Source organism: Mauremys reevesii, linkage group 11 (genome assembly GCF_016161935.1).
Source record: "Mauremys reevesii isolate NIE-2019 linkage group 11, ASM1616193v1, whole genome shotgun sequence".
Classification (NCBI taxonomy): domain Eukaryota; kingdom Metazoa; phylum Chordata; order Testudines; family Geoemydidae; genus Mauremys; species Mauremys reevesii.
This window is the reverse complement of record NC_052633.1, coordinates 47495886-47523466: the sequence shown is the minus strand read 5'-3', so window position 1 is coordinate 47523466 and position 27581 is coordinate 47495886. Positions and strand designations below refer to the sequence as shown.

General features: G+C 44.4%; 1 protein-coding gene across 4 annotated transcripts in view; it reads right to left on the bottom strand.

The window, feature by feature from the left end:
* ACVR1C (activin A receptor type 1C) overlaps window positions 1-18925 on the bottom strand; it is a 52394-nt gene extending 33469 nt beyond the window's left edge. The window contains exons 1-2 of one of the 4 annotated variants that reach the window (XM_039494507.1): window positions 7602-7671; window positions 6536-6610 (exon numbers count right to left, since the gene is read on the bottom strand). In XM_039494507.1, the coding sequence (XP_039350441.1) occupies window positions 6536-6569 (34 nt within the window). In that variant the 5' untranslated portion in view covers window positions 6570-6610; window positions 7602-7671. Of the gene's footprint in view, window positions 1-5738; window positions 5970-6535; window positions 6611-7601; window positions 7672-18523 lie in introns of those variants that run through there. The other 3 variants (XM_039494505.1, XM_039494509.1, XM_039494506.1) reach the window with 3 other exon arrangements.
* Between the last annotated feature and the right edge of the window lie 8656 nt (window positions 18926-27581).

The following is a 27581-nucleotide window of genomic DNA, read 5'->3' as shown; positions in this document are numbered from 1 at the left end:
ACCCATGACTTCCATCATCCTTCTATGCCTGCAGAGAAAGATCTCGCTGAATTTAGTTCTATAATAATGGGGGATGCAGAGTCTACTGGTATGGTTTCCACATTACCAGGACCCCCATATGCTGCATGAAGCAGGGTATGAATGAGCTTTCCTCCAACATCTAGTGATGCACTGGAGAAAAGAGACTTCAGGAATATAGACACACCTACTCTGCCTAGGTGTGCATCATGATGGAACTGCTTTCCCAAAATGATCAATTTTGGCTGGCTTTAGTTTACAAATCACTCTAGTATTCAAATGTAGGGGGTAATGAAATGTTGTTATCCTTATTGTATGAGTAAAGGGTAACAGAACTGTGCCTAGGCCTGCCCTGATTGAGGTCACCCTAAACTTAGCCTCACTTGCTAAGCAGGGGACAGGGATGCCAAATTCCAGTGAAGATCAGGGAGTATGGGGACAGGTGTTCCTACCTGGTGGTGTGGACTCTGGCTAAAGAGTCCTAGACACCATTTGACCTTCCCCTCTCCAGCACTTAAAAGGCAGAGCAGATTAGACTCAATTGATAGTCACTGTTTCTGTTCAGTGATTACCAGAGCTGAAATCCCTGATAAGCAGGTCTAGGGGCTATGCCTTAGACCAGCTGCAGGGACAGGGTGAAATGAAAGACAATGCAGAGGCAGTACTGGCAGTGAGGTTCCTTGCTACACAGTGAAATCACTAAAGACCTGAGTTAAGCGGTGGAACCTCAGAACATGCACTGCTGCACAAGTGGCAGTGAGTGTCCAACAGCAACAAGCAAGCAAGCACCAGCTGACAAAAACAGCAGCGGCAGTGGCAAACAGCAATTGCAGAGGCACTCAGCGACCACAGAGACATTGGTCAATGCCCACCCCAACCCCTTTCTGAGTTGGGAGGTGAACTCCTATGAACACACCTCTGAACTCTGCGTGAAACCAAGGACAGCCAACTGTGAGTGAGGTGCACTGGAGGGAGAGGGGAGTGATGTGTTAAAGATATGTTCATTTCTCAGACTCTCCCACCGCAAGGTGGGAAATTGAGGCAAAGGACACTGCCCAATGCACTGCAGGGTCGAGTTTTTGGTTATGATTGCATGCTTTTGAATGTGGTAATAGTGTTTTCCCAAACTAATGTTTGGTTCCCTTTCCCTTCTAATAAAAGTTCCCTTTTGTTCTACACAGACTAGTGCCTGCGTGTGGGGGAGGTGGTGATAAATTTTCCCAGATTACTGGGTTGGGCTCAAGCCAGTTCTGTTCTGTATTATTAAGAGGAACCCCTACATATTAAACTCAGCCCTGTTGCTGCCAACTCCACCTGGCAGAAAGGTTACATACAGAACCACAACAATTCTGCTACAGTTTGTATCTCCTACTTCCACGGAGAGGCTGGGAACTTTTCAACACACATTTTCTTTAAAAATTTTGGGGGTGAGGAAGAAAGGAGAGAGAAGAGTTGTCTTCATAATGGTTTGAACATGATGAAATTCATCTTGCTCATTTCCTCACTGCTAGCATCAGCTATATCTAGCAAACCACGCACAAGAAGAGCCCAAACGAATGCATAGCATTCCCCTACAACACAACTGCTTTCCCATAGATACTGATATGCATTTTGCTGATGGTGCACTGATGGAGATGTAAGCAAAAGAACTTTCACAACATTAGAACCAATGTAGCAAAATAAGATAATTGTGAATTGGAAAAAGACAAAATAATCCAAAGGGGGAAAATTGCGTATTTAAGCTTTGATAGAAAAGATTATAAATTAGTAATGGAAAGTGAGAAAGAAAGCAAAATAACGTGTCCTTAAAACTTTACATTCTCTTGTTCTTGGGAAATTAGGAGAAAAGTGACAAGACTGAAATATTTCATGGCCTCGAGCAGCTATGTTTGGCATCCAGTCCTGGTTGCCCAATTCCTTAAGGATGCAATTCTCTAGCAGCACTTATCTACCAAGCCCTACACTTCCAAATAAGGAAGTGCTGCTGTCATATAAAGTGCCTGTGCATCCCCCTACACACCACATGCAGATAGGTACTATGGCCCAGCAAAGTCTGGTGGACAAGGCCACCATGGGCGGGGACCGGCTAGAGAGGCATAACATCATTCATTACTCTCTGAAGGACAACGTTTTGTAGTCACTAAATATTTGTTCTTCAGAACAGACTTACTAATTTTATGCTTCTGGTTCATTGAGGTTAAAAGGACATCACCAACTTGAACTCTAGTTAATTTAGAAAAAAAATAGTTCATATACACAACACCGGCTTCTCAATATCTCAGCCATTTTTTGCAGTTTTACGCTATCATTTCTTTTTTATTAGAAATTGTGTCTCTTCTGCATTGCTCTGTGAAAGACCCACACAAACAACGGAGAAAACTGACTACAGGCCTACACAAGGTAAACCGGGAAATTGAATACACACAAAATTCTGTCACATGCTGAATGAAAACAGAGAAAAATCTCTCTAATCTTTCAGGTATAGAACTATTGGGGGAACTTTTAACAATAGCAGGGAAATATTTTCAGATAGAAGTATGACCTTTAAGGCAGTTGTGTCCGTTTGATTTCAATGGGAGTTGAGGGCACACAACCATTTGTAAGCAAGACGTTGCTCTGGCTAAAGGAAAAGATGATTCCCCCTTCAGAATAGCAAGTAATCTTCACAGTTTACATACACAAAGACAAATGTTTTTTTCTTTTAGTCTTCAGTGTGACCAATGGTAATGGTGGGAGTAACATGTAACATAGCCTAGTGAAATGAACACATACAGATGGGCATAGCCAACTGCGGGTAGGGGCCCCCTCACCTCCACCCACCAGAAAAAAAACACAAAACTAGGGATCACATCAATCAAGGAAGAAAACACTGAACTTGGAACAGAAGCTCATTTATCTCACTTTATCACAAATGGAAAAATTTAATCATGGTACAAAATGACTCAAAGTAATATTCAACAATTATTTTTAGCCCTAACTCCCTCAAATAAAAAGTTATCCATGCTCCTGCATATAGCAGAAAGATCTAAACTAGCAATTAGTTTATTGATTCAAAGGAAAGCACAAATGGATAGTATATTTTTTTAGCACTCTTCAGTTTTACCAGTAACAATTCAGATCCATTAAACACTATATATAATACTCCCAAGGGAATTCTGCATCAAAAAAATAAAAATTCTGTGCACAGTATTTTAAAATTCTGCAAAATCCTACATTTTATTTGTCAAAAAAACCACAATATAATCACATCATTTTCAATTATTTGCCGACAAGTAGTTTGAAATAAATAACCAAAATAACTAAAATGGTGTGATTATATTGTTATTGTGTTTCTACGTTATTTTGACAATTAAAATACGAGAACTTTGCAAAATTTTACATTTTTTAATTTTTTGGTGCAGTATTCCCTCAAGAGTACCAGGGTTCTGTGTGGCGCAATATGGGTGTGGGCAGCTCAGCAGGGAGTCTGGGTGCAGGGAGAATGGGTCTCTGCAGAGCAGTTCAGGAGAAGGTAGTTAGGGCTTGGGGGAGGCTGGGATGGGCTTGGTAGGTTGGGGGGTCAGGGTGCAGCTGGTTAGAGCTCAGTGGGGTGGGGGGCTCCTGATGCAGGGGGATGAGGCTCAGTGGGGTGGGAGTTTGGGGGGGGCTCAGTGGGGGGTTCTGGGTGCAGGGGGCTCCTGACACAGGGGATGAGGCTCAGTAGGTAGGAGTTTAGAGGGGTCGGGTGACTGTACAGAGAGATGCTCCCCCTATCCACCCAACCCCTATGCAGACTCCCACCCCGCCAAGCTTCACCCCACACACACACACCCAACACTGTGCAGAGCTTCCTGCAGCCAGGGGAAGTTTCTGGGGCTTGATCTGTATAACCCTGCGTGGATACAAAAATGTGGATCTGTATCTGATCTGCATCCACCAGGATCAACCTACGATCCAACCCACGATCCACTAGCCATCTTCTACATGTATCTGCACCCACAGCAGCAAGCTGTAACATAAGGGCTAGCGAGAGGGAGTGGGGGTGGGGTCTTGCAGGGAAGAGGCAACATAAGGGTGGGGACTGGGGGAAAGGGGCAGTGCAGGGGTGGGAGAAGGGGCAGCACAGAGGGAGGGTCTGGGGGGGAAGGGGTGGCACAGCATGTGCTGCTCCCAGGGGCTCATGAGCGACGGCACATGGCAGCAGCAGTGCGTGTTGCATCACAGTGGGACAGAGGGGTGGGGCCCTGCTCCAAACCCCTGGCTGTGCTGCCAGGCCAGGCCATGGTGGGGATGCTGGCACTGCCCAAGTGGCCCAAGCTACTGGACAGGAAGCAGTGTAGCGAGCGGGTGCTGGACTGCCCCAACTCCAAACTTCCGCCTGGCTGCTGCCGCCGGCCCTGAGCACACTGTGCCCCCCTAGGCTGCCAGAGCCAGACACCACAGGCCAGGCACCACCAGTGAGTAGAGCCCTGCATGGTTGTATCTGCATCTGATCCACTATCTGCAAAAATGATCCGTGGATGTGTGTGTCTGCAGATGCAGATACCCACGGATATGAAGCAGATATCTGCAGATAGGCAGGGCTCTATTGATCTGACCCAGCTTTGGCTACTCTGTGTAGGGAAGGGGGAGGGGAAAGGGGAACTCTGTTTCCATCCTTCCACCCCCCCACACTCAGCTGGGACTAGCATCCCTGGGCTGCCAGGGCATCCCCTGACTCCCCACCTCCCCAGTGATTTAACACTAGCCCCAGCTGCCTGAACTGAGCTGCCCGGGAGGGGTGACTGAGTACTGGTGCAGATCCTCTTTACTTCCCCCCAGAAAGCACTTTCTGCAAGGAAGCAAAGAAAATCTGTGGGGGGCATTTTTCTGCTGCACTGCAGTGGCGCAGAATTTCCCCAGGAATAATATAAGGGCCAACCCAGATAAGTGAACAACAGATGGAAGATTTAATGATTTGGGGTGTGCGGGGGGAGTTTAAAAAATTAAAAGAAACACTTAAATGCCACAAGTATATAGGACAACTCCAAAAAGAAAAAAAAAAGGAAAAAAAAGCAAGAGTACATTTAGCATACTCTGGCTAAGAGTCTGCCACAAACTGGAAAAAAAAATTAAAAACTGAGGGACTAAGCAAACTCCGTACCATTTATGAACCATAGAGGGTTTTGCACTTCACCTCCGAGCCATTTTCACTGTAAAGATACAGATTACCAAGGTATTAGCATTAGGATTATGATTTAAAGGAAGGTTATCTGTAATACCCAGTTGCTTCAGGGCAGTAGAGTGCATCACAATAAAATTGAAATTGGGTTACACATTAAGTGTTTATTTTGTATTATTGTAATCATAATCTCTGATGAGAGGAAAAGATAAATCCTGAATAAATGTTTCTATTTGGAATAACTTCATTTTCTGTGCACTTAAACTTTTACTGTCACATTTGTTGATAACTATCTAAAAGAAAAAACAAACCACATTTTACCCCAAAATTGAGAGAGATTTTTGTCTCATTTAGCACAACTGCCTGGATTTCCTGTTTACAGTTACTTAGGCCATAGTAAACTCAAACATGCCTCAAAGAGCTTCCAGTGCACAGACATGGCAACACTACTTCATGAGATGGTGACATCTCCCAACTGCACTGGCTGGCATGTGGTGTGTATACGTAGCTCTGCTTCCTCCCCCACCCAGTTTAGGGCACCATGAGCTCTAGCGGGAGTAGGGAGTGATTAGTCCCTCACCCACTGACTGCAGACCTTTACTCAGATAGAGAAGCATCTTGTTGCCATCTGTAACAGAGATGCCTTTGCTCCTGCCTCTGCTCTGTTCCAGAAGTCGCTCAGAGACCTTCTGGCTCAACAATCACCGGTGCAGTTTATTTACAGGATGCAATCCCACCACTTTCTCACCATCTACAGCTTGGGGATTTGAGTCTTAAGGGCCTCACAATCTCTACAACCAGAAGAGCTGGAACTACCCCTACCCCTCTCTGGCTTCCTCTGGGCCTGTATATAGCCCCTGGCTAATTAGGCTGCCAGCTGTTTCCCCTTCACCAATCAGGCACAGGTTTCTCTAGCCAGCCCCAATTTACCTCTCTTAATCAGAGCTGGCATGACTGAGGTCTGGCTCAGGAGTCCCAGCCCAGCACCCTGTCACACTTCCCTATCACTGCACACATGCTGAAGGACCAGGCAGAATGTGACTCTTATCAAATAACTATACAAAAGATAAGATGTCAAATAAAATTGCAAAACTAGTCTTATTTTCTTCAAGAGTCTACAGTTTTCATGACTGAAAAGGAAAAATAAGTTTTTAAATCTGGCTTTTGAAGCCATGATTGATGATTTAAAATTCCTAAAATGAATTTAAAGTGCCCTTCGTGTATTGAGGAGATAAAGAGAACTCTGAAAAGGATTTAAGGGTCATAGCAGACAAGCAACTCAATATTAATTCCCAGTGCAATGCTGTGGCAAAAAAGAGTTAACACAATCCTTGGATATACAGAGAGAAATGAGTAAGAGTAGGAAGTTGATTTTACCTCTGTACTGCACTGGTGAGACACATAGTGGCATACAGTTCTGATGTCCACATTTCAAAAAAGGATATTGAAACACTGAAGCGGGAACAAACAAGGGCCACAAAAATTATTTAGGGGCTGGAGAAAATGCCTTATAACAAAAGACTTAAAAAGCTCAATCTGTTTAATTTATCCCCAAAAAAGATTGAGAGGTAACTTGATTAGCGTGTACAGGTATCTTCACAGGCAGAAAACACCTGTTACTAACAGGATCTTTTTAAATCTAACAGAGAAAGGCATAGCAAAGAACCAATGACTGGACACAGGGCCCAGACACATTTAAAGTAGAAATAAGGCACACATTTTTAACAGTGAGAGTGATTAACCGAACTAGCATAGGAAGAGGTGGATTCTCCATCTCTTGATATCTTAATAGTAACACTGGGTGCCTTTCTAGAAGGTATGTTTTAGCCAAACGAGTTATTGGGCTCAATACAGGGTAAGGTTGCCAACTTTCTATTTGCAGAAAACTGAACACCCTTGGCCCACATCTGCCCTGCCCCTTTTCCGAGGCCATTCCCCCCATACACGCCATCTCCCTCTGTCACTTGCTCCCCCCACCCTCGCTCACTTACTCATTTTCACTGGCCTGGGGCAGGGGGTGGAGTGCAGGGGGAGTAGCAGTGAGGGCTCTGGTTGTGGATACAGGCTCTGGGGTGGGGCTGGAGATGAGGGATTTGGGGTGCAGGAGAGGGCTCCAGACTGGGGCAGGAGATTGGGGTACCTAAGGAGGCTCTGGGCTGAGGCAGGAGGCTGAGATGTGGGAGGGTGTATGGGCTCTGGGTGTGGTCTCCAGGGTGGGGCCAGAAATGAGGGGTTCAGGGTGTGGGAGGGAGATCTGGGATGGGGCAGGCGTTAGGGTTTGGGGGGGGTGAGGGATCCGGCTGCAGGTTTGGGCTCTGGGGTAGGGCCAGAGATGAAGGGATTGGGGTGCAGGAGAGGGATCCAGTCTGGGGCAGGGGATTGGGGTGCAGGGGGAGTATGGCTCTAGTATGGGGCTGGGGTGCAGGCTGCAGGTGGTGCTTACCTCAGGTGGCTACCAGGAAGCTTCCGGCATCTCCCTCCAGCTCCTAAGTGGAGGCACAACCACATGGCTCTCCACACTGCTCATGCCTGCAGGCACCACCCCCTCATCTCCCATTGGCCGCAGTTCCTGGCCAATGGGAGCACTTGAGCTAGTGCTGCGGGCAGGGGCAGCATGCAGACCTCCGATGGCCGTCACTTTGCCTAGGAGCCAGAGGGAGATGCAGACAGCTTCCAGGAAGTCATGCAGAACCAGGTAGGGAGCCTGCCTGTGCCGCTCACTGGACTTTTAACGGCCCAGTCAGCAATGCTGACCAGAGCTGCCAGGGTCCCTTTTTGACTGGGCATTCCAGTCGAAAACTAGACACCTGGCAACCCTAATACAGGGGTAACCATGTGAAATATAATGGCCTATGACTAGATCCAGTCAAACTAGATGATCTTATGGTCCCTCCTGACCTTAAAACTCTATATATCCATGAAACGAGAGCTACTGAAGGGAAGAAGAGAAGATACATTATAATGGAGGATTATAACAAGATGCTGCCAAGTAAGCAGCTAAATTGTATTGTTTCAATAAAATTTAAAATGGCTTATATAAAAAGGTGTGTGAAATAGTCACAATGAGAGATGAATAGACTCAATATTTGAGTTCTTTTGTATTAACTTAAAAATTTGAAAATAAAAAAAACCTCTGCCACATTCAATGTATTTTAATTTTAAATGGGCTACTTTCCATCACAAGAATGCTGTTTTGTGAGAAGAAAAAGTGTTAGTTTGTCAAATGTAACATAAAAGCAAAATATAAAGGCCCCCAAGATAGCCTGAAATGAATCAGCAAAAAATGCTGTGGAAAATTTTCCAATGTTTTTGTGCACCTCTAGGTTATACACTTCAAAAGTGAGTGCATGGAGGAATTGACCAGGGCATGAATCTTGGCAAGCACTGCTCTACTTAGAAGAAATCAGGTTTTAGGCACTTTGGGGCTAAAATCCTATTGACAGTCAATAAGTGCCTAAATCAAAAATGAAAGCTAGGCTCCTAAATCAGGGTGGAGTTGCAAACACTGAGCACAGCAGTGCCTAAATACTTCTAAACATTAGGGCCTATGTCTACAAATCTCTTCCCTTTCAGTTGCTCAGCTTTCATTCTCTTTGCTCTTATGTCATCACTTCACTAGTTCTCCAGTTATCAGTCTTCCAGACTAGATGGGATCTGATTTCTAGTGTACAAAATAAGCAGAAAACAAAACCTTTAAACATACATATACATTTCAGGTATTTTTTTAACATCATAATGAAAAACCAAAAAAATGATACTTTTCCCTTCCCCATACAGGTTACCTTTAAACTAAAGGAGAATTTCTATTAGTTGGCAATAGTAGCATTTCTACACCCTCACCAGGCCAGCAGCAAGTGGAGAAGACTATTATACTAGACTCAAGTATTAAAGTTCATTGACAGGACAGCTCCAGCTCTTCTTTTAGAAGTTCCAATGCTGTCCTCAGAGTCTGATGTCTCCGGACTTTTCTGCACTGGCATGCTAAATCGGCACTGCTGCAATCGATGTAGTGGCATCAATTTAGCATATCTGGTGAAGATGCAGTAAGTCAATGGCAGAGCACTCTCCCTCAACTTCAGTACTTCACCTCCCTGAGAAGTGGGAGCTAAGTTGGCAGGAGAGCATCTCTCACTGACATAGCGCAGTGTAGTCGCCACATTGGGTCAATATAAGCTACATCGCTTAGAGGGGTGATTTTTTTCACACCCCTTAGCGACATAACTTACATTGACTTAAGCAGCAGTGTAGACCAGGCCTCAGTGTTGTATCAAGGAACTCGGAGGCTAATGATACATCTTTGCAGTCTCTCTCACAAAAGCATAGGAATTAACCTGCAAGAACACCAAATGGCCTTTATGGCCTCCAATATTGAACTCTTCAACAGGTTTCAAAGAAACAAAAACCTGTGATCTTCCAAGCTGTCAATAACAATATTTAACATCAATGTTAGCAGTAGAGCTACTTCAGATACTTATTGTTAACATCTACTCCAAAGTCAGACTTGGCAGCCATTTATTCCTATTTTGATTCCTAACATTTAAACAGGTTTTTATTCCATGACAGGTCTACCTCTTACACTCTAGTACTAAGGCTATGTCTACACTGCAGACCTTACAGCAGCACAGTTGTTGTACTGCTGCAGCTTCACCACTGTAAGGTCTCCCATATAGCCGCTCTATGCCGATGGGAGAGAGCTGGCATACGGGTACAAAGGTGCCTTACAGTACTATAGCTCATTCCTCTTTCCATTCTATCTTCTCAACTATTTTCTTACTGATGTAACGCTCAACTCTCTATAGTCCCTGGCTCACCTTAGCTTTTTATGAATTATCAATTATTATTATTATTAATTATTAAGATTGGTACTATACTGACCACTTTTAAGGCCCTCAAGATAGTAGCTGATTTTAATAGTAAATTACATTGTGTGAATAGCTCAGCTACTTGGTTCTTTAGTTTCTTTCCTTCTCTCTAAGTACATAAAGAGAAGGACATGAAAAAAATGTGTGTGTATATACATATACATACACACACACAAATATGCTAGATTTGTGCATATACCATATATAAAAAAAATACAAATTTGAAATTACTAATTGTGCAAAGTAATTAACAAACTGAATGAAAGACTCATTCACACACTGTACATACATATACCAGTCTGTTCATCAAATTATACAATATTTTCTCCTTGCTCAATATTTAAAGCTTGTATTTTATCATTCAACTTATTGGTAACACTCTGTGCAGAACACAAGGAGTGTGACAGAGAATTCAGCCTCAAGAGTCACTGTGTTTGTAGCTGACTATGACTGCAATCCTGTGGCATAAAAAGATTGTCATGTGCTAATGCTTCAACATAACTACTTCTTTCATAATGAACAGATTTTCTCTTTTGGTATTTTGACACGTCTCTTATTTGACTATTCTCAACAGCAGCTTGTCCTGCCTCTGGTCCTTTCACACAGAAAGCCAATAACACACCTATTCTGAAGAAAAAAAGCTATTTTAGACAATTACTGTGCACCAGATTCCAGCTGTGTAAACTGATGTAGCTTCATTACACCAACTGAAGATCTGCTCCTGTATGTTCGTTTTACACTCACACCTTCTCATATATACACATAGAAAATGGCATCCACAGAAACACACATGCCTTTCATAACATGTACAGGGATGATCATGTGGTTTTCGCATTTTATTGTTAATTCCCATAAAGAAAAAAACTTAATTAAAAAAACAATGTCTCTTAAGGAAAGCATGTGTAATGCTGACAAACCCCAGGCATCGGCGAGTGGGGCTGAACCTGGCACCTCTGGAGCTTAATGCATGAGCCTCTATCACATGAGCTAAAAGCCAACTGGCTATTAGCTAAGGCTGTAGAGCAGACTCGTTTTATTTCTCTCACTAAATGCCAGCAGATGGGACAGAACACCATATCCAGGAGGTGTGTAGGTTACACATGCACTTACAAACTCTTAAAAGAAAGGAAATATCTGGTTACCCTTTTTAATAAATACATTATAGAAGTGAATATAATGTAAGTCCCATACACTGCCAACATGTACTGTAATATAATCCATACACTACATGCCTCAAAAACAACAAGGAGTCTTTACGGTGCCACCGGATTAACAGATTTATTTAGACATAAGCTTTTGTGGGTAAAAAACCCCACTTCTTCAGATGCATGGAGTGAAAATTACAGATGCAGGCATTATATAATGACACATGAAGAGAAGGGAGTTACTTCACAAGTGAAGAACCAGTGCTGACAGGGCCAATTTGATCAGGGTGGATGTAGTCCACTCCCAATAATAGATGCATGTCTCAGACACTCTATAAATCCCAAATATTAACAGGTAGCTGACTTTGATTTTATGTACAAATATTGGACCCAATCCTGCAATAGGCTGGGTACCCCCAGCTCCCACCAAAATAAATATTGACAATCCAAAGGTTGCTGAAAGAAGACCAACAGAGCGTCTGGAAAGGCTAATTTGTGAGGAGAGACTAAGCATCTATTCAGGAAGAGGGGGAAGCAGCTAAGCAATTCTAATATTTTTAAGTAAATACCATGGATGGAGAATTATAGGAAGTTGGCAATGACTGGGTACAAGAAGGAGTGATGGGATGAAATGTAAGAAAGGAGAATGTAGGTGAATATCAGAAAAAAATATATAATAGATGCCCTCAGTGCTCCCTTCAGTGTCACCATCTGAGGGGATCTAAAACAGGGCCAGCCTGAGGTGGGAGACACACAGAGAGGATGGGGGAAGGTTCATCAGGTCAGCAGCATGCTTCAGGCATTATTCTTCCTGATCCTATAGGGTAGAACTACCCTGCATTTAGGAGTGAGCCTCCCAACCTGGGTAGACAGACTTGTGCTAGCTCTGCCAGAGCTAAAATTTTTGTGGGAATTAAAAATAGCAGTGGAGATGTTCCGGCTCCAGTGGAGCTCAGACCATGGGGTCGGTTGGCTGAGCTTCAGAGCTCAGGCTGCCATCGGAGCCACAACATCCACATGGCCATTTTTAGTGTGTTAGCTGAAGCCCCATTAGCATGAGTGTCTACCTGGGCTGGGAGGCTGGCTGTAGTGCAGTGTAGTGTGATGATGTTCGGCCATCGTTGTCGATGAAGACCTCAACAACTCATTCGTTCAATGACCGGACTCTGTGCGTCCGAAGATGACTGATCAGTCCGATTCAGGCGTGGAACGTCCTGTCACACGTTGGCCAGACATGTGATGGTACTGTCGATGATGTGCGGGCAGCTCTGGACTTGCGCAGCTCATGCTTTCTTTCAGCCTCAGCAGTACGCCTCGCCTCAGAGGTATTACTGCCTGTGTGAATGAGGCTGCGCCATGCTGGACGGTTCAGTGCGAGAGTTTCCCATGTGGCGGTGTTGATCTCGAGGGACTTCAGGGAGGTCTTCAGCCTGTCCTTGAACCGCTTCTTTTGTCCTCCATGGGAGCACTTTCCCTGGGTGAGTTCTCCATAGAAGAGCTGTTTAGGAATGCGCTCGTCTGACATTCTCACGACATGTCTGGCCCATCTGGTCTGGGCTCTCATCAGCAGTGTGTGAACTGACAGCAGACTGGCTCTGATAAGGACTTCAGTATTGGGCACTTTGTCCTGCCATCTGATTTTTAGAAGCTTTCGCAGACAGTAAATGTGGAAGTGATTGAGCCTTCGTGCATGACTCTGATACACAGTCCACATCTCGCAGGCGTACAGCAGAGTTGGAAGCACCACTGCTCGGCAGACCTTCAGCTTCGTTGGTAGGCTGCTCCCTCGACATTCCTAGACGTTGGAGCGCAATCGGCCAAATGCAGAGCTGGCTTTAGCAATTCTGCAGTTTACTTCATCATCGACTGACACTGCTCGGGAAAGGGTACTGCCCAGGTACGTGAAGTGGTCCACTGCCTGAAGTCTCTGTCCATTTACAGTGATGGACGGTTCTGAGTACGGAGCATGGGGAGCTGGCTGGTGCATGACCTCAGTCTTCTTGATGTTAATGGTAAGACCGAAGTTGTTGCATGCAGATGAAAACTTGTCCATACTGGCTTGCATTTCTGGCTCTGTACTAGCATTCAGAGCACAATCATCGGCAAAGAGAAAGTCTCGAAGTACAGTTTCCTTCACCTTGGTGATGGCACGCAGTCGCCTCAGATTGAATAGTTTCCCGTCAGTTCTGTACTTCAGGCCTACTCCTTCAGTGCAGTGTTGAAAGGCATCAGTCAGAGTGGCAGAGAATATCATGCTGAACAAAGTGGGTGCTAAAACACACCCTTGCTTGACGCCGTTGGTGACTGGGAAGGCCTCAGATGTTTCACCGTCATCCAGGACATGAGCCATCATACAATGATGAAATTGACGTACCATTCGTATGAATCTGTCTGGACAGCCGAATTTTGACATGATCCTCCGCAGGCCCTGGCGACTGACAGTCGAACGCTTTCGTGAGGTCCACAAAAGTTGTGTAGAGTTCACGATTCTGATCTTGACATTTCTCCTGTAGCTGATGTGCAGCGAAGATCATGTCAATAGTCCCATGTCCCTTACGGAAGCCGCACTGTGATTCTGGCAGTAAGCCCTGCTCCAGGTGAGTGATCAATCAGTTCAACAGAACCCATGCAAGAATTTTCCCCACTGTAGAGAGCAGCGAGATTCCATGGTGATTGTCGCATACCTGGCAATTGCCCTTCCTCTTATAGAGGTGCACGATGGACACGTCTCTAAATTCCTGTGGAATGGATCCCTGCTTCCAGAAGGACTGAAACAGCTCAGTGAGTTTCCGTAGCAGCACGGATCCACCGACTTTGTACACCTCTGCTGGTATGGCATCTGACCCTGGGGCTTTGCCACTTGACAGCTGGTTGATGGCTTTCTTCACTTCGTCCTCTTCTGGTGAAGCATCCATGGAGTCATTGACTGCAACCTGGGGCATCTTGTCAATGGCCTCATCATTGATGACTGAGGGGCAGTTGAGAACTGCTTCAAAATGTTCAGCCCATCTGTGGAGAATCTGCGTCTTCTCTGTAAGGAGCACAGTGCCATCAGAGTTCAGGAGGGGAAAGCTCCCAGAAGACTGTGGACCATAGAGTGTGTTGAGGGCTTCATAGAACTGCTTATAGTCGTTCCTGTCCGCATACGCCTGTATTTCATCTGCTTTGGCGCTCAGCCACAAGTCCCGCAACTTTGTGCAGTCAGTTCTGTACTGTTCTGCGAGCGTTGATAAAGGCTGAGGATGGGTTGTTCTGATATGCACGATGCAGGCGGTGCTTCTCAGCAAGTAAGGCCTAGATTTCTGCATCATTTTCTTCAAACCAGTCTTGCCGCCTGCGTGTGGAGGGCCCCAATACCTTCCATGCAGCTGTATGGACAGTGTTGCGGAATCGCTCCCAGTCTTTCTCAGCGTCATCCTCAATACGAAGATCAGCAAGCTCATTCTCTAGGTCTTCCACTAGATTTTCAGTGATGCAGCTATTCTTCAGCTTCGACACGTTGATCCTTTTGAGAGCCTTACAGCCTTGTGGTCGTCTCTTCGGCATGATACGGAGCTTCATTTTGGATACTATGAGCCTGTGATCCGTCCAACAGTCAGCGCCACACATAGCTTTTGTAACCCTGACATCTTGTCTGTCCCTTCTCCTGACGATGACACAGTCGATCAGATGCCAGTGCTTGGAACGGGGATGCATCCACGAAGTCCTGTTACGGGTAGGGAGGCGGAAGACCATATTGGTGATCAGAAGGTCATGTGCTGCACAAGTTTTCAGCAGTAACAGGCCATTGCTGTTACGCTTTCCCACTCCGTTTTTCCTGATGACTCCTTCCCAGGCTGCGGCATCGCATCCGACTCTTGCGTTAAAATCACCAAGCAGGATCAGCTTGTCTGTGCGGTGCACTGATGATAGCATAGCATCTAGTTCTTCGTAGAATTTATCCTTCACATCCTCTGGGTTGGTCATTGTGGGAGCGTATGCGCTGATCAAAGTAGCTTGTTTTCCTTTTTGAAGCAGAAGCTGCATTGTCATGAGTCGGTCATTCACACCCTTGGGGGAACTGGCAAGTTTCCGAACAAGATGATTCTTGATGGTGAAGCCAACTCCAGACTCGCGACGCTCATCACTTCTGCAGCCACTCCAAAAGAATGTATAGCCTCCGCCTGACTCGGACAGCTGTCCTTCATTAGCAAGGCAAGTTTCTCTAAGGGCTGCAATGTCAATGTTGTAGCGTGCGAGCTCTCTGGCGACAAGTGCTGTTCTTCTCTCCGGTCTGTCTGCCGTGATGTTGTCCAGTAGCGTGCGCACATTCCATGTGCCAATGGTGATCGGTGTCACTCTAAGTTTTGTTTTTGTTCGACCGCTTTTATGGGATCCCCGCCACCCGTGGTATGCTGGCCAGGGTAAGGTGAAACAGGCAATGTTTAGGGCACCTTTTCTAGCCCCCTCCTCATTCTACAGAGGTGAGCAGTGCAATCCTGAATAGGGCTGCTCAGTCGCTCAAGACGACGCCGAGCTCCACTGCTGCTTCGGTCAGTGAGGAACGACCATTATACCTGAGCCGCCTGTGTGCAGGTCTGCGGCTACAGCTCCCAGTGTATCCACAGCTGCTGCTTCGTCGCTCGCCCATCGCCACAGGACTTGATATGATGTGATATGATATGATGTTGAGACTTGCGCGTGAATTGGATTAAAGTGAGGGAGAGTTGCGCAACGTCAACCTCACTCTCTCTTCCCAGTTCCTATCTGTATCCAGTGGCAGGACAAGAGTTGAGACGGCTGGAGATAGGGCAGGGCCCAGTGGATGACCAGGACACCTACGTGTCTTGTCGTGCTCTTGAGCGTTCCACAACGCTTGCTGTCACCGCCTTCCTGACCGTTGAGCCAGGTTTCCTCAGTCAGCCGGATCCAGCCTTTGCATGCAATGGGTAGACAGGCCCTAACTCACCGAGGGTCTCAGACTCATCGGCTACCCTCACCTGGTTTAGCCCGCCAGTCGAGACGGTTTCTGGGGTGTGGCCGCTGTCGCATGCTGACAGCTACTTGGAGCCACAGGTGAGAGCTGGGTGTCAAGTGGGGACCAAAGTGGATGAGCTACTCCTAGGAGTACGACTGCTCCCCTATCAGAGGTACTACCCCTCCCTGACAACCCCTGTAGACATATCCATAGAGGTGTCTCTGCCAATGGCACATGATCAGGGCTTGGTGGTTGTGAAGACTGAATACCTGGAGCAGAATGAAAGCCACTCCCTCAAAGATCCAGCCACTTCTTTGACCTAAAACTCGTAAAGATACAGCAGCAGAAAATGATCCTGACACCGTTCCCTGCATTGAGGAGAAACTATCCTATAAAGCAGGAGTTCTCAAACTTCCTTGCACCATGACCCCTTCTGAAAACAAAAATTATTACACAACCCCAGAGGGAGGGATTGAAGCTGGAGCCTGCCCGAGCCCTGCCACCCCAGGAGGCTCACCAAAGCCAAAGCCCGAGCCCCACCGCCCCGGAAGAGGGGCCAAAGCCGAAGCCCATGGGCTTCAGCCCCAGGTGGAGGGCCTGTAACCTGAGCCCATCATGCAGGGCTGAAGCCTATGGCTTTGGTCCCGGGTGGTGGGGCTCAGGCTTTGGCCCCAGGTCCCAGCAAATCTAATGCCAGCCCTGACGACCCCATTAAAACTGCGTCACAGCCCACGGTTTGAGAACCACTGTTCTAAAGAGCAGCTGGACAGGAAGCTCAGCTCTTGATGAAGACCCCAGAAAGGAAGATTAGGAAGAAACAGCATGAGTTTAAACTTTAAGGGTCCAGAAAATTATGGGGACTTTCCCCCATATAAATGGCAATCTAGACTAGTGAGATTTATTAGGCTGTGGAACAGTCTTCTGAAGGGAATCAATGAAGGCCACAAAATGAGACATTTTAGTTTTAAAGGAAAAAAACAGGCTACAGGGAACAATCCTTCACTGCCCTAATTTTTATGATTCAATACCATACTTAGATGAACAGTAAGTTTAGGCAAATATTAAAACATGACCAAAAATGGAAAACCCAGAAGGTGAGGCACAGTCCATTTCATTTCACTGTAGTACTAAATAGCATACTCGCATATACAGAAAGAGAAAATCTTTTAAACTCAATGACTGGGCTTTTTATCAAGAACCCAGGAAGAGCTTATTTTCAGCTGCTAACTATATGTCTCCATTTACTGTGTAACATAAGGAACATCAGCCTAACAAACTACTATCCAAGAGGTGACTGGAAAGAGAAAAGCCAGCTTTTGTAACTGATGGCACTATATTTTTCTGTGTGCTTAAATAAAAAACTTCTAGAGAACAGATTGGGCCCCAACCTGCATTTGTCTTGTACCCAAACCTCTCTCTGAAGCCAATAGGAACTCTGGGCTCACACAGAATAGGTGATTAGGCTCTTTGTGCATATCTGCTGCAATCTGCACTGCAATACAAAAGTTAATTAAATAATTTTTCTCCACTATAAGTAACTGTACTAATCCACATTTGAAAGAATGAGAAAAACTGATAAACCCCTAAAACAGTATGCACAAATTCTCAAAAGTGACTACTAAACTGAATACCCAAACTTGAAAATTCTTAAAGAGGTCTGATTTTTCGTTAGTGCTGGGTTCGAATAACAGGCTTGTTCAAAATGTCTCAGGTTGGACACCCAAAAATCCCTAGTAACTTTTGAAACATTGTCCCGTAATATACATACATAGACACTCCCACCTGTGCCATCTTGCAACCTTACTTCTAAAGTATCCCAACTGGGTGCACACCTAGGAGTCGCAAACTTGTGATGTCCTGAAGTTCACAGCGCGGAGCCACAGACAAACACACACAAAAGTCCGATCGCCAGGACCGGCAATTCGCTTCAAGTCACCTTTTGAAAATCGGGGCGCACTGTCAGTGCCTTGCCATGTGCAAATGCCTGCACACAAGGCAAGAGTTCTTCAAGCCACAGGGCGCAAACGTCTCAGTTACCATCACAGTTCCGGACTGCACACGGCAGTTTAATTGCTTTGGACTCATTATTCCAAGTCCTAACCGACCTAGCTCCGGGGCGCACACGCATGTTGATAATGATAATAATGAAATGCACTAAGCTTCTTATCTGCCCGCGAAACGCTAGGGGCGGCCAGCTGTCCGCGCGGCACGGGCTGGGCTCGCACCGTGACCCGGGCGGGCTTGTCACAGGTAGCGGATACCTCGGCCGAGCCCTGCCCCGCGCGCAGAGCGAGCCCGAGCGCCCCTGCCCGCGCAACGCCGGCGGGGAAGCGGGGCGAAGTTCGGCAGGCGCGCGACGCGGGGACAGGACCACCCCGGTTCCCGGCCCGTCCCCACCTACCTGAGCAGAGCGAGGCGGCGGCGGACAGGAGCAGCAGCAGCGCCCGCCGCATGGCCGCGGTGCGGGGCTGAGGGCGGCGCAGGGGCTCCGCAGCGGCCAGGTGCAGCGGGGCTCCTCGCGGTGTTTGCCCCCCTGCTCCCAGCTGTGCGCCTGGCGCTCCTCGGGCACCACTGGCCGCGACAGCCCGAGCCGGGGGAGGGCTTCCCGCCAGCTCCTCCCCGCCGCAGCCACACACCTTCCCGCCCGCACCGGGCTCTGCTCCGTGGTAAGGTGCTCGCACTACACTGCCCGGGGGCTTCCCCGGGAGCGTCCTGCTGCGCCGCCCGGGCTGCAGGGAGCGCAGCTGCTGCACCGGCTTGCGCGGGCCTTGAAGAGTCCGCTCAGATTTAGTCTCTGCCTGGTTGTTGTAGACGGGAGGTGGGTGAGACCATCGCCCTGCAGCCGGTTGTCGTTGAGCGCGTGTGGTTAGCCCGCAGGTATTCAGCTCCCGTTGGCTAGCAGACGTCGCTATTCTGTTACGGGGGAAATGCCCCTACCCCTCTTATACAACACTAGGACTGGTTCTCGGCTTTGCAGCGTGATCTTCCACCCTCATACGAATCTAGGGGCTGGGCTCCGAAAAGCAGCAAGTGCTAGTGATTTAACAGCCCCTTTCCTAAGCTATTTATTATATATATAAACAAACAACGTTAGGCTTTTTCTTAAAGACGATCTCCCATGCCCCACGCCTGCTAACTACTGAAGTCATGGGGCTTTGTCAGTGGCTTCCAGCGAGTAGCATTGGACTCTGTTGTAAAAGGCGCTGAGATACAGCTCCCAAAGCTCAGCACTGGAACAGTTAAGGAAACAGGTCTAAAGCTGTATTAGGTTTCTATAAATATTAACCAACAATTTTGTATTTATCACCACTACCGTGAAAGGGTTAGAACAGCCGGAGCAGTAAACTCTCTTCTGCTGTGCAGATAGTGCACCCCACCTCCTCAGCTAGAGCCCCTAGGTACTCAACCTGCGATTGCTGGCTCCTGCCCCGGGCAAGATGAAGTGTTTTTTTCCCCTAGTAAGCCCTCTGCCTACAACGCCATTTTATTATTTAACGAAGCTTAGTTTAACAATCACATTGAAATTAAGGGGCCAAAATCAGTTTTATTTAGTGTGTTGCCACAAATTATGAGGCCAGATCATCCCTTCCCCACAGAAAAACCTGCAGGGAGAGGCTTGGAGGGAGGAAATCTCTAAAAGGATCCCTGAGGAGATCCACCCTCCTCCCCACAAAATAAATTGTCCTGTCCTGGCAGGGGCAGTATTTGCTCCTCATATGAAAGAGCACACATCACAAAGGTTGCACATCCTTAAAGGATCTGTGAAAGGTTAGGGCCCTGTCATGTAGAAACCTATGCCTGAGCACCAGTTCTGGACTGTAGCCTACCCACTCCCATCTTCCTCTGCCTCTCTGGCACCACAGCACCATTGAATCTACATTATCAAGGACTCCCCTTGTCTGCAGCAGGACCATACAGTCAGGAAGGTAGTCCCTAGGCAAGGCTGCATTATCTTGCATTGCTTTGGTATCTATGCCATCTTTTCCTCCACAGGGTTATTTTAAATTAAATAAAAAGGATTATCAAAAAGGTCATCAGCTATGGTTTTAGACTTTGGGAAATTAAGGGAATTAGTTAAGGAAGTCAACCGACTGAAGAACTCAAGGACTTAAATGTGGAGGGGGCTTGGAATTCTTTAAATCTGCAGCATGGAGTGTGGATCACGTGCCAGGATTATCTAGGAATCCCTCATTTCCCTGCTAGTGTGGGGGCCTTGGGCACAACTGTACCTTGGTTCCTCCTAGTCTGTGCCTGTGGCATAGAACAGTTTAGTCTTCTGAGAGCTGTAATACTTGGGTTTAATTTGGTTGTCGGGTTTAGTGTGCAGAGGAGGTCAGACTAGATGATCTGTTGATCCCTTCTAGTCTTAAACTCAATGAATCTATGTGCAATCCTAGCCCTGGACCACCTACTCCTCTCCCCCCATGCCCAGTCTCCACTCCACCCTGCAGCTTGGACCATCTACCAGCAGAGTGCCTGCTGCAGAGTCAAGAGAGACACATTAACACAGGCTTGGCTAAGTCACCTCTGCATAGCTGGGGGGGATCTGTGAACAGTGAACTCCTGCATGCATGGATCACCAGGAGACAATCTAGGCCTATATTTTAAATATTTGTGCACAAACAATTATCTCATAATCATAACCTATTTATTTGTAATCATGTCTTTATATCATCATACTCATTTCCACAGCAACTATTAAGAGGCCAAATGCTGGCATAGGATAGCCACATTAGAGTAATCAGTAGGAAGTATGGTTCTTCAAGGGGAAACACACCAGTAGGACCTCCTCTAGTAAATCAGCCAGTGAGATAAGAGCTACAAAGCCACAAAGACATGAAAAGACAAAAATGCATTTTAAAGCAAAGCTTAACTGAGTAATATACTAATATTTTAGGCTTAAATATCCCCTTTCATCTCAAAGGATCTGAAAACACCACCTAGATAAAATGTATACAAATTATGCAGAAAGATGTATCACAGGCTAATGAAATGTAGCCATCTGTGTATCAAAACATGGAACTGTGTAACAATGCACTGAAACGACACAGTAATTTACAAAAGAAGAGCGTACAATACCATACCTAAAAGAAATGGTGAAGAGGAAGCTAGGAAAACTGAATAGTTTTTTTTTAAAATTCGAATTTGACCAAATCAATGGAGAAAAGTACCATATGTTAGTTAGTGGCCATAATTGTTAGGCACCTCTGTTTTGTGTATAAGACATGGCCTCTGGCAGCACTATATTTTCCATTTGAGCTAACACTATATCAGCTCAAATGGAAAAAGAGCTAGCTACTGAATCACTAGCAGTGCTTCTTAAACCATTGTGATTTAGAAGGGTCACCAAGGAGGAACCCAGCCCAGTTTATCAAACTCAACTTACAAGGATCCTAGGCCAAGAGGGTATCGTTTACATGCCACAAGATCAGTTGCAGCTGGTGTAGAGTGTTCTGAAATATGCATAGCCACCAAGTTTTGTGTAGCTCTGTGTGTCATTTTAAGCAAATTGTTTAGAGTTAATTTGTAGGTTTATAAATTTGCACAAAACAAACTTCTATTTATAGTCAACACACATACCTCAGGGGGTATGGCACAAAGCTGTATAAAATGTGGCAGCTATGGCTGGGGTGACTAGAGGGAAACTGGTGGCTGATGTGAGGAGGCAGTAGCAGGATGGATGGGGGACACTTAGGGACAGTGAAGGTGTAAGTGGCAGTGGTGGAGTGCCTGGAGTTGTAGGGGATGGGTATTTGTTGATTGCTTGTGGCTACTGGGTTGCTTGGGATGGTTTGCTGGCTACTGAGAGGGGTACAGAGGTTGTGGGTGAGTCTGCAGAAGATGTGGTGCTGGGAGAATGATGGGGGTGAGCTGCGGGGGTTACAGCAATTGGGATGTTGTGGGTTACTGAGTGTGGGTGGGTCACAGGTTGCTGCTACTAGGGGAGGGAGGGTTGGCTGGATGCTGGGGATGCAGCCAGGGATGTATTTGCTTAGGGACAGCTTGGTAAAGCCGGATGCAGGAGAGGTGAGGGAGCCTGACACTAATGCAGAGTCCCTCGGGTGGTGCTGCTACTGACATCCTTCCTCTGGCCACTACCACCTGTGAGTTCCTGCCTTGGATAGTGCCACATCATGAAAGAAGTCATCTGGTTGCCTGCTCAGCATGTGCTGCTGTGGATTCAACCTGATTTGCAGAAAGGCATGACATGGCTGCCAAATGTACACGTGTCCTACAGATGCATGTTGTTTCTTAGCCTTGGCTAGGACTATTGGTCTGTGTTCCGGAAGCGCAAGCCAAGTGGAAGGGCAGTGGTTGCCAGATTAAGCTAGTTATCCACTCTAAACCTCACTTTGAGAACAGGAGTGGGCATATTATAAAACAAGAATTTCCATAGAGGATAACTTTGAAACTGTGCTTTTGTATAATTGGTATTATACATTAGCTTCAGCTAAATCTCCTCAGAAATCAGAAGGATGGTGGCAGTGGAATGACAGTATAAAATCAGAACAATAAATGCTAGTAGGCATGTGAGCTACACTTAAAAAATATACATCACAGCTATGGATCTTAATTTTAAACATCTCTGCTAATTGTTTTATATCTGGTAAAGTCAAGTCAGTTGACATACATTGTTAAATTCCTTAGAAATCTTAGGGTCATGTGGTCCTATGCAGACAAAAAGGTTTTTAAAAACAGTAACAGCTGCTTTACTGGAAGTAGAACATCAAAGTACAAAAGACAGTTTAGATTGAAATAATTTTACTTGTAGTTAATTAAAATAAATAAGACTCTGGATGTACAAAATCAGGGCATAATTGAGCCTAGTATTTTTAAAAACTCATCATGGCATTAGAGTAACAAAATAACATGGCTTTTGGGTGCAAACTTTTGCAAACAAATGCCAAAGTGAGGTTGTGAAATTTGATAACTCCAAAATTGGAAGGATTGTCTTACAGCATGAATATTATTTCCATGCTATTTTCATTTCAGGCTCTCGGTATCACAAGTTTTCTTCACCATGTGATGATCTCTCTTTATTTTAATCACATGCTATCTTTGTCTCATTTCATCTCATCTTGAGATGGTCTTGAGACAAAAATCACAGGTCCAAACCTTGCTGAAATCTGGGATTGTTCAGACCCAGATCCAAACTTCACAGCTCAATTCCATTTCTAATTTCATCACATCCTACCAAGATGTAATTGCATCTTATTGCATGTGGAGCTGGACACACACAAAAAATTAGTGAAGAGCTTTTGCTGGAAAAAAAATGGGGAAAAATTTCAATAAAAGGTGAAGTGTTTTGTTTCAATATTTTCTAAATTAAACATTTTTAGAATGACATTTTGGTTAGAAATTTAGCTGATTTAACTAAAAACAAGAAGGGGGGGGGAACCACCTGAAAATTAAACAAAATGTCAGGTTGAATGGAATATTTCATTTCACTTAAACTGAAATTTGTTCAGTTTTTCACTTTGGCTACTGAAGTAAACAAAAAAAACTGTTCACCCAGTTATAACTGTATGCTCTAAGCTATAAAAGTAGCCTAAAACCAGCCTTAAACAATCTATTTCCCTTCTCAGAGTATTTATATCTTTCAGCTATATGTTGAGTGTGTTCATACCCTCCCTTTAGTCGCCATGTAGCCAAGCTATGCTTTAAAGCTTTCCTAATACACCAAATATCAGAGGGGTAACCGTGTTAGTCTGGATCTGTAAAAAGCAATAGAGTGTCCTGTGGCACCTTTAAGACTAACAGATGTATTGGAGCATAAGCTTTCGTGGGTGAATACCCACTTGGTCAGATGCATCTAACACACCAGAATCCTTCCACCCCTAAATAGTTTTCAGTATTCTTTCCTGAATACCTTCCAATTTGTCAATATATTTCTGGTATTGTGGTATCCAGAACAATATATGCAGTGTCTTATGTGTGGTCTCAGCAGTGATCTACAAAGGAGGACTGCCATCTCCCTGGGTCTAAAACAGTATAAGCATCCCAGAACAGTGCTAGCTTTTCTCCTCGCTCCCCAATATATCGTCATTTGCTGTAATCTAACATCTCCTTAAGGTCACCATGTTTTTATAGCCTGAGAGCCCCAGCACTGCTTGTGAAGTCAGCAGTACATGAAATGTTGGAGAAGCAGGTTACTGGAGCTCTGTCAATAAAATACTGTTGGACCTGTTCCTACATGAGAGTCTGGATTTACTTGTTTTAAGATAGTAACATAAGCCCTGATCCAATTTCTTATTCATTATCATCCCTAGTTCTTTTTGGCATTACTGGTTTCTAAGTATCTCTTCCCAAACATATTCTGTATTTCTTATCCATATTTCAAACCTATTTCAAAGTGCTTTTTAAATAATTGTCTGGCTTCACTTAATAATGTAGTATAGGTCATCTGCAACGGTAACTTCTTTCAGCTCAATAGAAATGTTTAATTAAACCAAGCCTCACACCCATACCAGTACCTGCAGCACTTCACGGTATATCCATTCTTAAGTTAACACTTTGGTCTAGTTACATCTCTTCAGATGTATTTCAATCCATGTGATGTCAGCTGGTCCCAAGTTGGTTGTAATTATTTTATCCAATATGATTCCATGAGAAATTGCATCAAATTCTTTAATCTCTAGACACAACATGGTTAATCTCTCTCTCTCATCCACTAATTTTGTGATTCAATAAAATAAAGCAAATTGGGCTGCATTATGAGTTCTTTATGCCAACTATTGCTCATGGTTTCATTGTCCTCTAGATGCGTAGGGTTTTTTTTTTTCACATTTGTTCCATTATTTTAATTAGGGATTCAAAATTAAATTTACTGGATAGTAACTGCTAGAGCTGCTCCTTTTTCTATTTTTAAAGACTGACGCTAACAACATTTTTTTCCCTCCAGCCCTCTAGTACCTGGCCAGTTCTACATGACATTTCAAAATTATCTGCTAGGGGTTCCATAACTGCATGATGCTAGTTCCCTTAAAACCCCAGAAAGCATCCCAATGAGCACCTGCTGACTTTATATGCAATATATATGTAATATTTACCTGTATTCTTTTACCAGCTGTAGAGTCATATTTACATTGACATGGTCTTTATTATCGCTTAATCATCTGTAGTCCCTTTCCACTGCAGCTTTATCTCCCTCCTGGTTTATTAATGTTTCCTTTCTAGATCTTCTTTTCACCTAGTATTTATGTTTTTGAGGCAATATAGTCTAGCAGATTAGCAAGGTGTGGGGAGTCAGGAACTCATGAGTTCTAAGGGCTTGTCTACATGAGGAAGCTACTGCACAATAAACTATGATGTGAATGTAAAGCTCAATAACTAATCCACACTAGCTTCCCATTTACTCCACAATACAAGGGCCTTTTTGCAGTTTAACTGAATCCACTCTGGACATAGATTCAGCTAAAAACAGGACAAAGGCACTCGATGCCCTTTTCGATTCTGACATAATTTTAATAGCTATTCTGTGCTCTTTCCCTGGTAGACAAGCCATAGTCCTGACTTTGCGACTCCTTTTGCTGTGTGGCATAGAGGAAGTCACTAACCACTTGGTTTCTCAGTTTCCCCATTGAGAAAATATAGGACACTTTTTTTTTTTGCACAAACACACAAAACAAGTACTTACCCTTCCTACTTCATGGCTTATGAAATCAATTTGATAGGGGAGACAGCCAGAAAAGGATAACTGATTTTTTCCTCTCATTGATCCCACTATTAGATTCTCTAGGATAGGATGAGAACAAGCAGAAGTGGGTACCTGTTGCTGCCACTTCTGGGCTCAGGAGCTTCACTGGTCAGTTCTCTGGGGATGTAAAGGGAGGAGATAACTTGTTGACATGTAACAGTGAGTACGTCTAAGCTGGAAGAAGGAAGATGATCATTCACATTATGCTGCAGTCTTTTGAATGACAATACCCTTAAGTAAAGGTAGTGGAAAATTTTCCGAACATTTTTCCATTGGAAAATATGTTTTGTGGAAATCTAAAATTTTCTACTAAAGCATGTCAATTTTGATGAAATTTCATTTGAGAAAAATATTGAAACAAAAGTGTTTCATTAATGTCAACATGGTCCAGACATTTTCAGAATGGAATGTTTTGATTTTTCCATTTCAAAATGACTTTCAAAATTAAATTTTATTTTGTATTTAAAAAAAATTAAAAAGTCAAAGTTGAAACAAAACATTTGTTGATCCAAAACAAAAGACATTTAAAAATGTTGTTTCATGAGAAATTTAACATTTCATTTTGATTCAGAATAAAAACACACTTCAAAACAGATTTCCCTGCAAAATGGAAATTTCAGTATATACACAAGTTTACCCACACTCAAATCTCCTGGCCCAGGAGACGATATGGGATCATAATGGCATTTCAGATATGCCTTGTAAAGAGATAATGGTAATGTTCCTTCAGATTAACATGAGAACATGTGCATATGCACAATTTTATGAGTGGAGATGTCAGGAACTGGAATTTCCATTCTGTGGAAAATTCTGACATTTCAGAAAATAATCCATTCAGTATCAAAACACAAAGGCAAAATTTCAAATCTTCTAAAGATATGAAACCCCAGAAAAATGTTTATTTACATTAAAGCATTAAATATACTATACAATACACACAATACAATATTAAAATCAATATTTTGCTACAATATGAAAAGTAAAAAAATATTAATCCAAATAACTGTTGGAACTAAACATTCCATTGTCCCATAAAAACAGGTCACAATCAACAGGTTCCAATGGAATATTTCATTGCAATTAAACTGTCTCCCCACCCCTTTTTTTTTTTAAATGGAAGACTGTTCCATCAAAAAAAATTTCAATCAGTTCTACTTTTCAATTATTGCTCTGTTTCAGTTGCCTACTTTGTGCTACGTATCTGGGTCACTTAGGCATCCATACTTACCGATAGTCCCATTTTGGATTGGGTGAGCCCAGACGTCCCTTATCTATTCTCAAGGAGCTGGGAATGAAACAAAACAGAATGTATAACATAACAACCACCACACTATTATTTATGTGTCATGAATTTTGAAGAATTTTCTCTTCCCACTGATCAATTTTGATTACTTATGAATTAAAATTAAAGATGGGCCTGCAACAAAATTCTAAAGCTAAGAACTCCCCCAAATGTAGACACAAATTTTGTAGGTCTGGCTCTGCTCTTACAAATATGAAGCAGAATAAAAGGTAACAATGATGATCTGAATCAACAACGCCAACTCAACCTCCTGGGTAGCCAACAGAGAATCACAAAATTATTGTAATTTGTTAATATGGGCTGGACGGGTGGGTGTGGGTGTGGGTACGTAAACTTTTTTCTCTCAACTTTTAATGTCATGAATGAAAGATAAAGATAACACTTCAGTGTATCTATTTTGTATCTCGTTTCAGAGTAGCAGCCGTGTTAGTTTGTATCCGCAAAAAGAACAGGAGTACT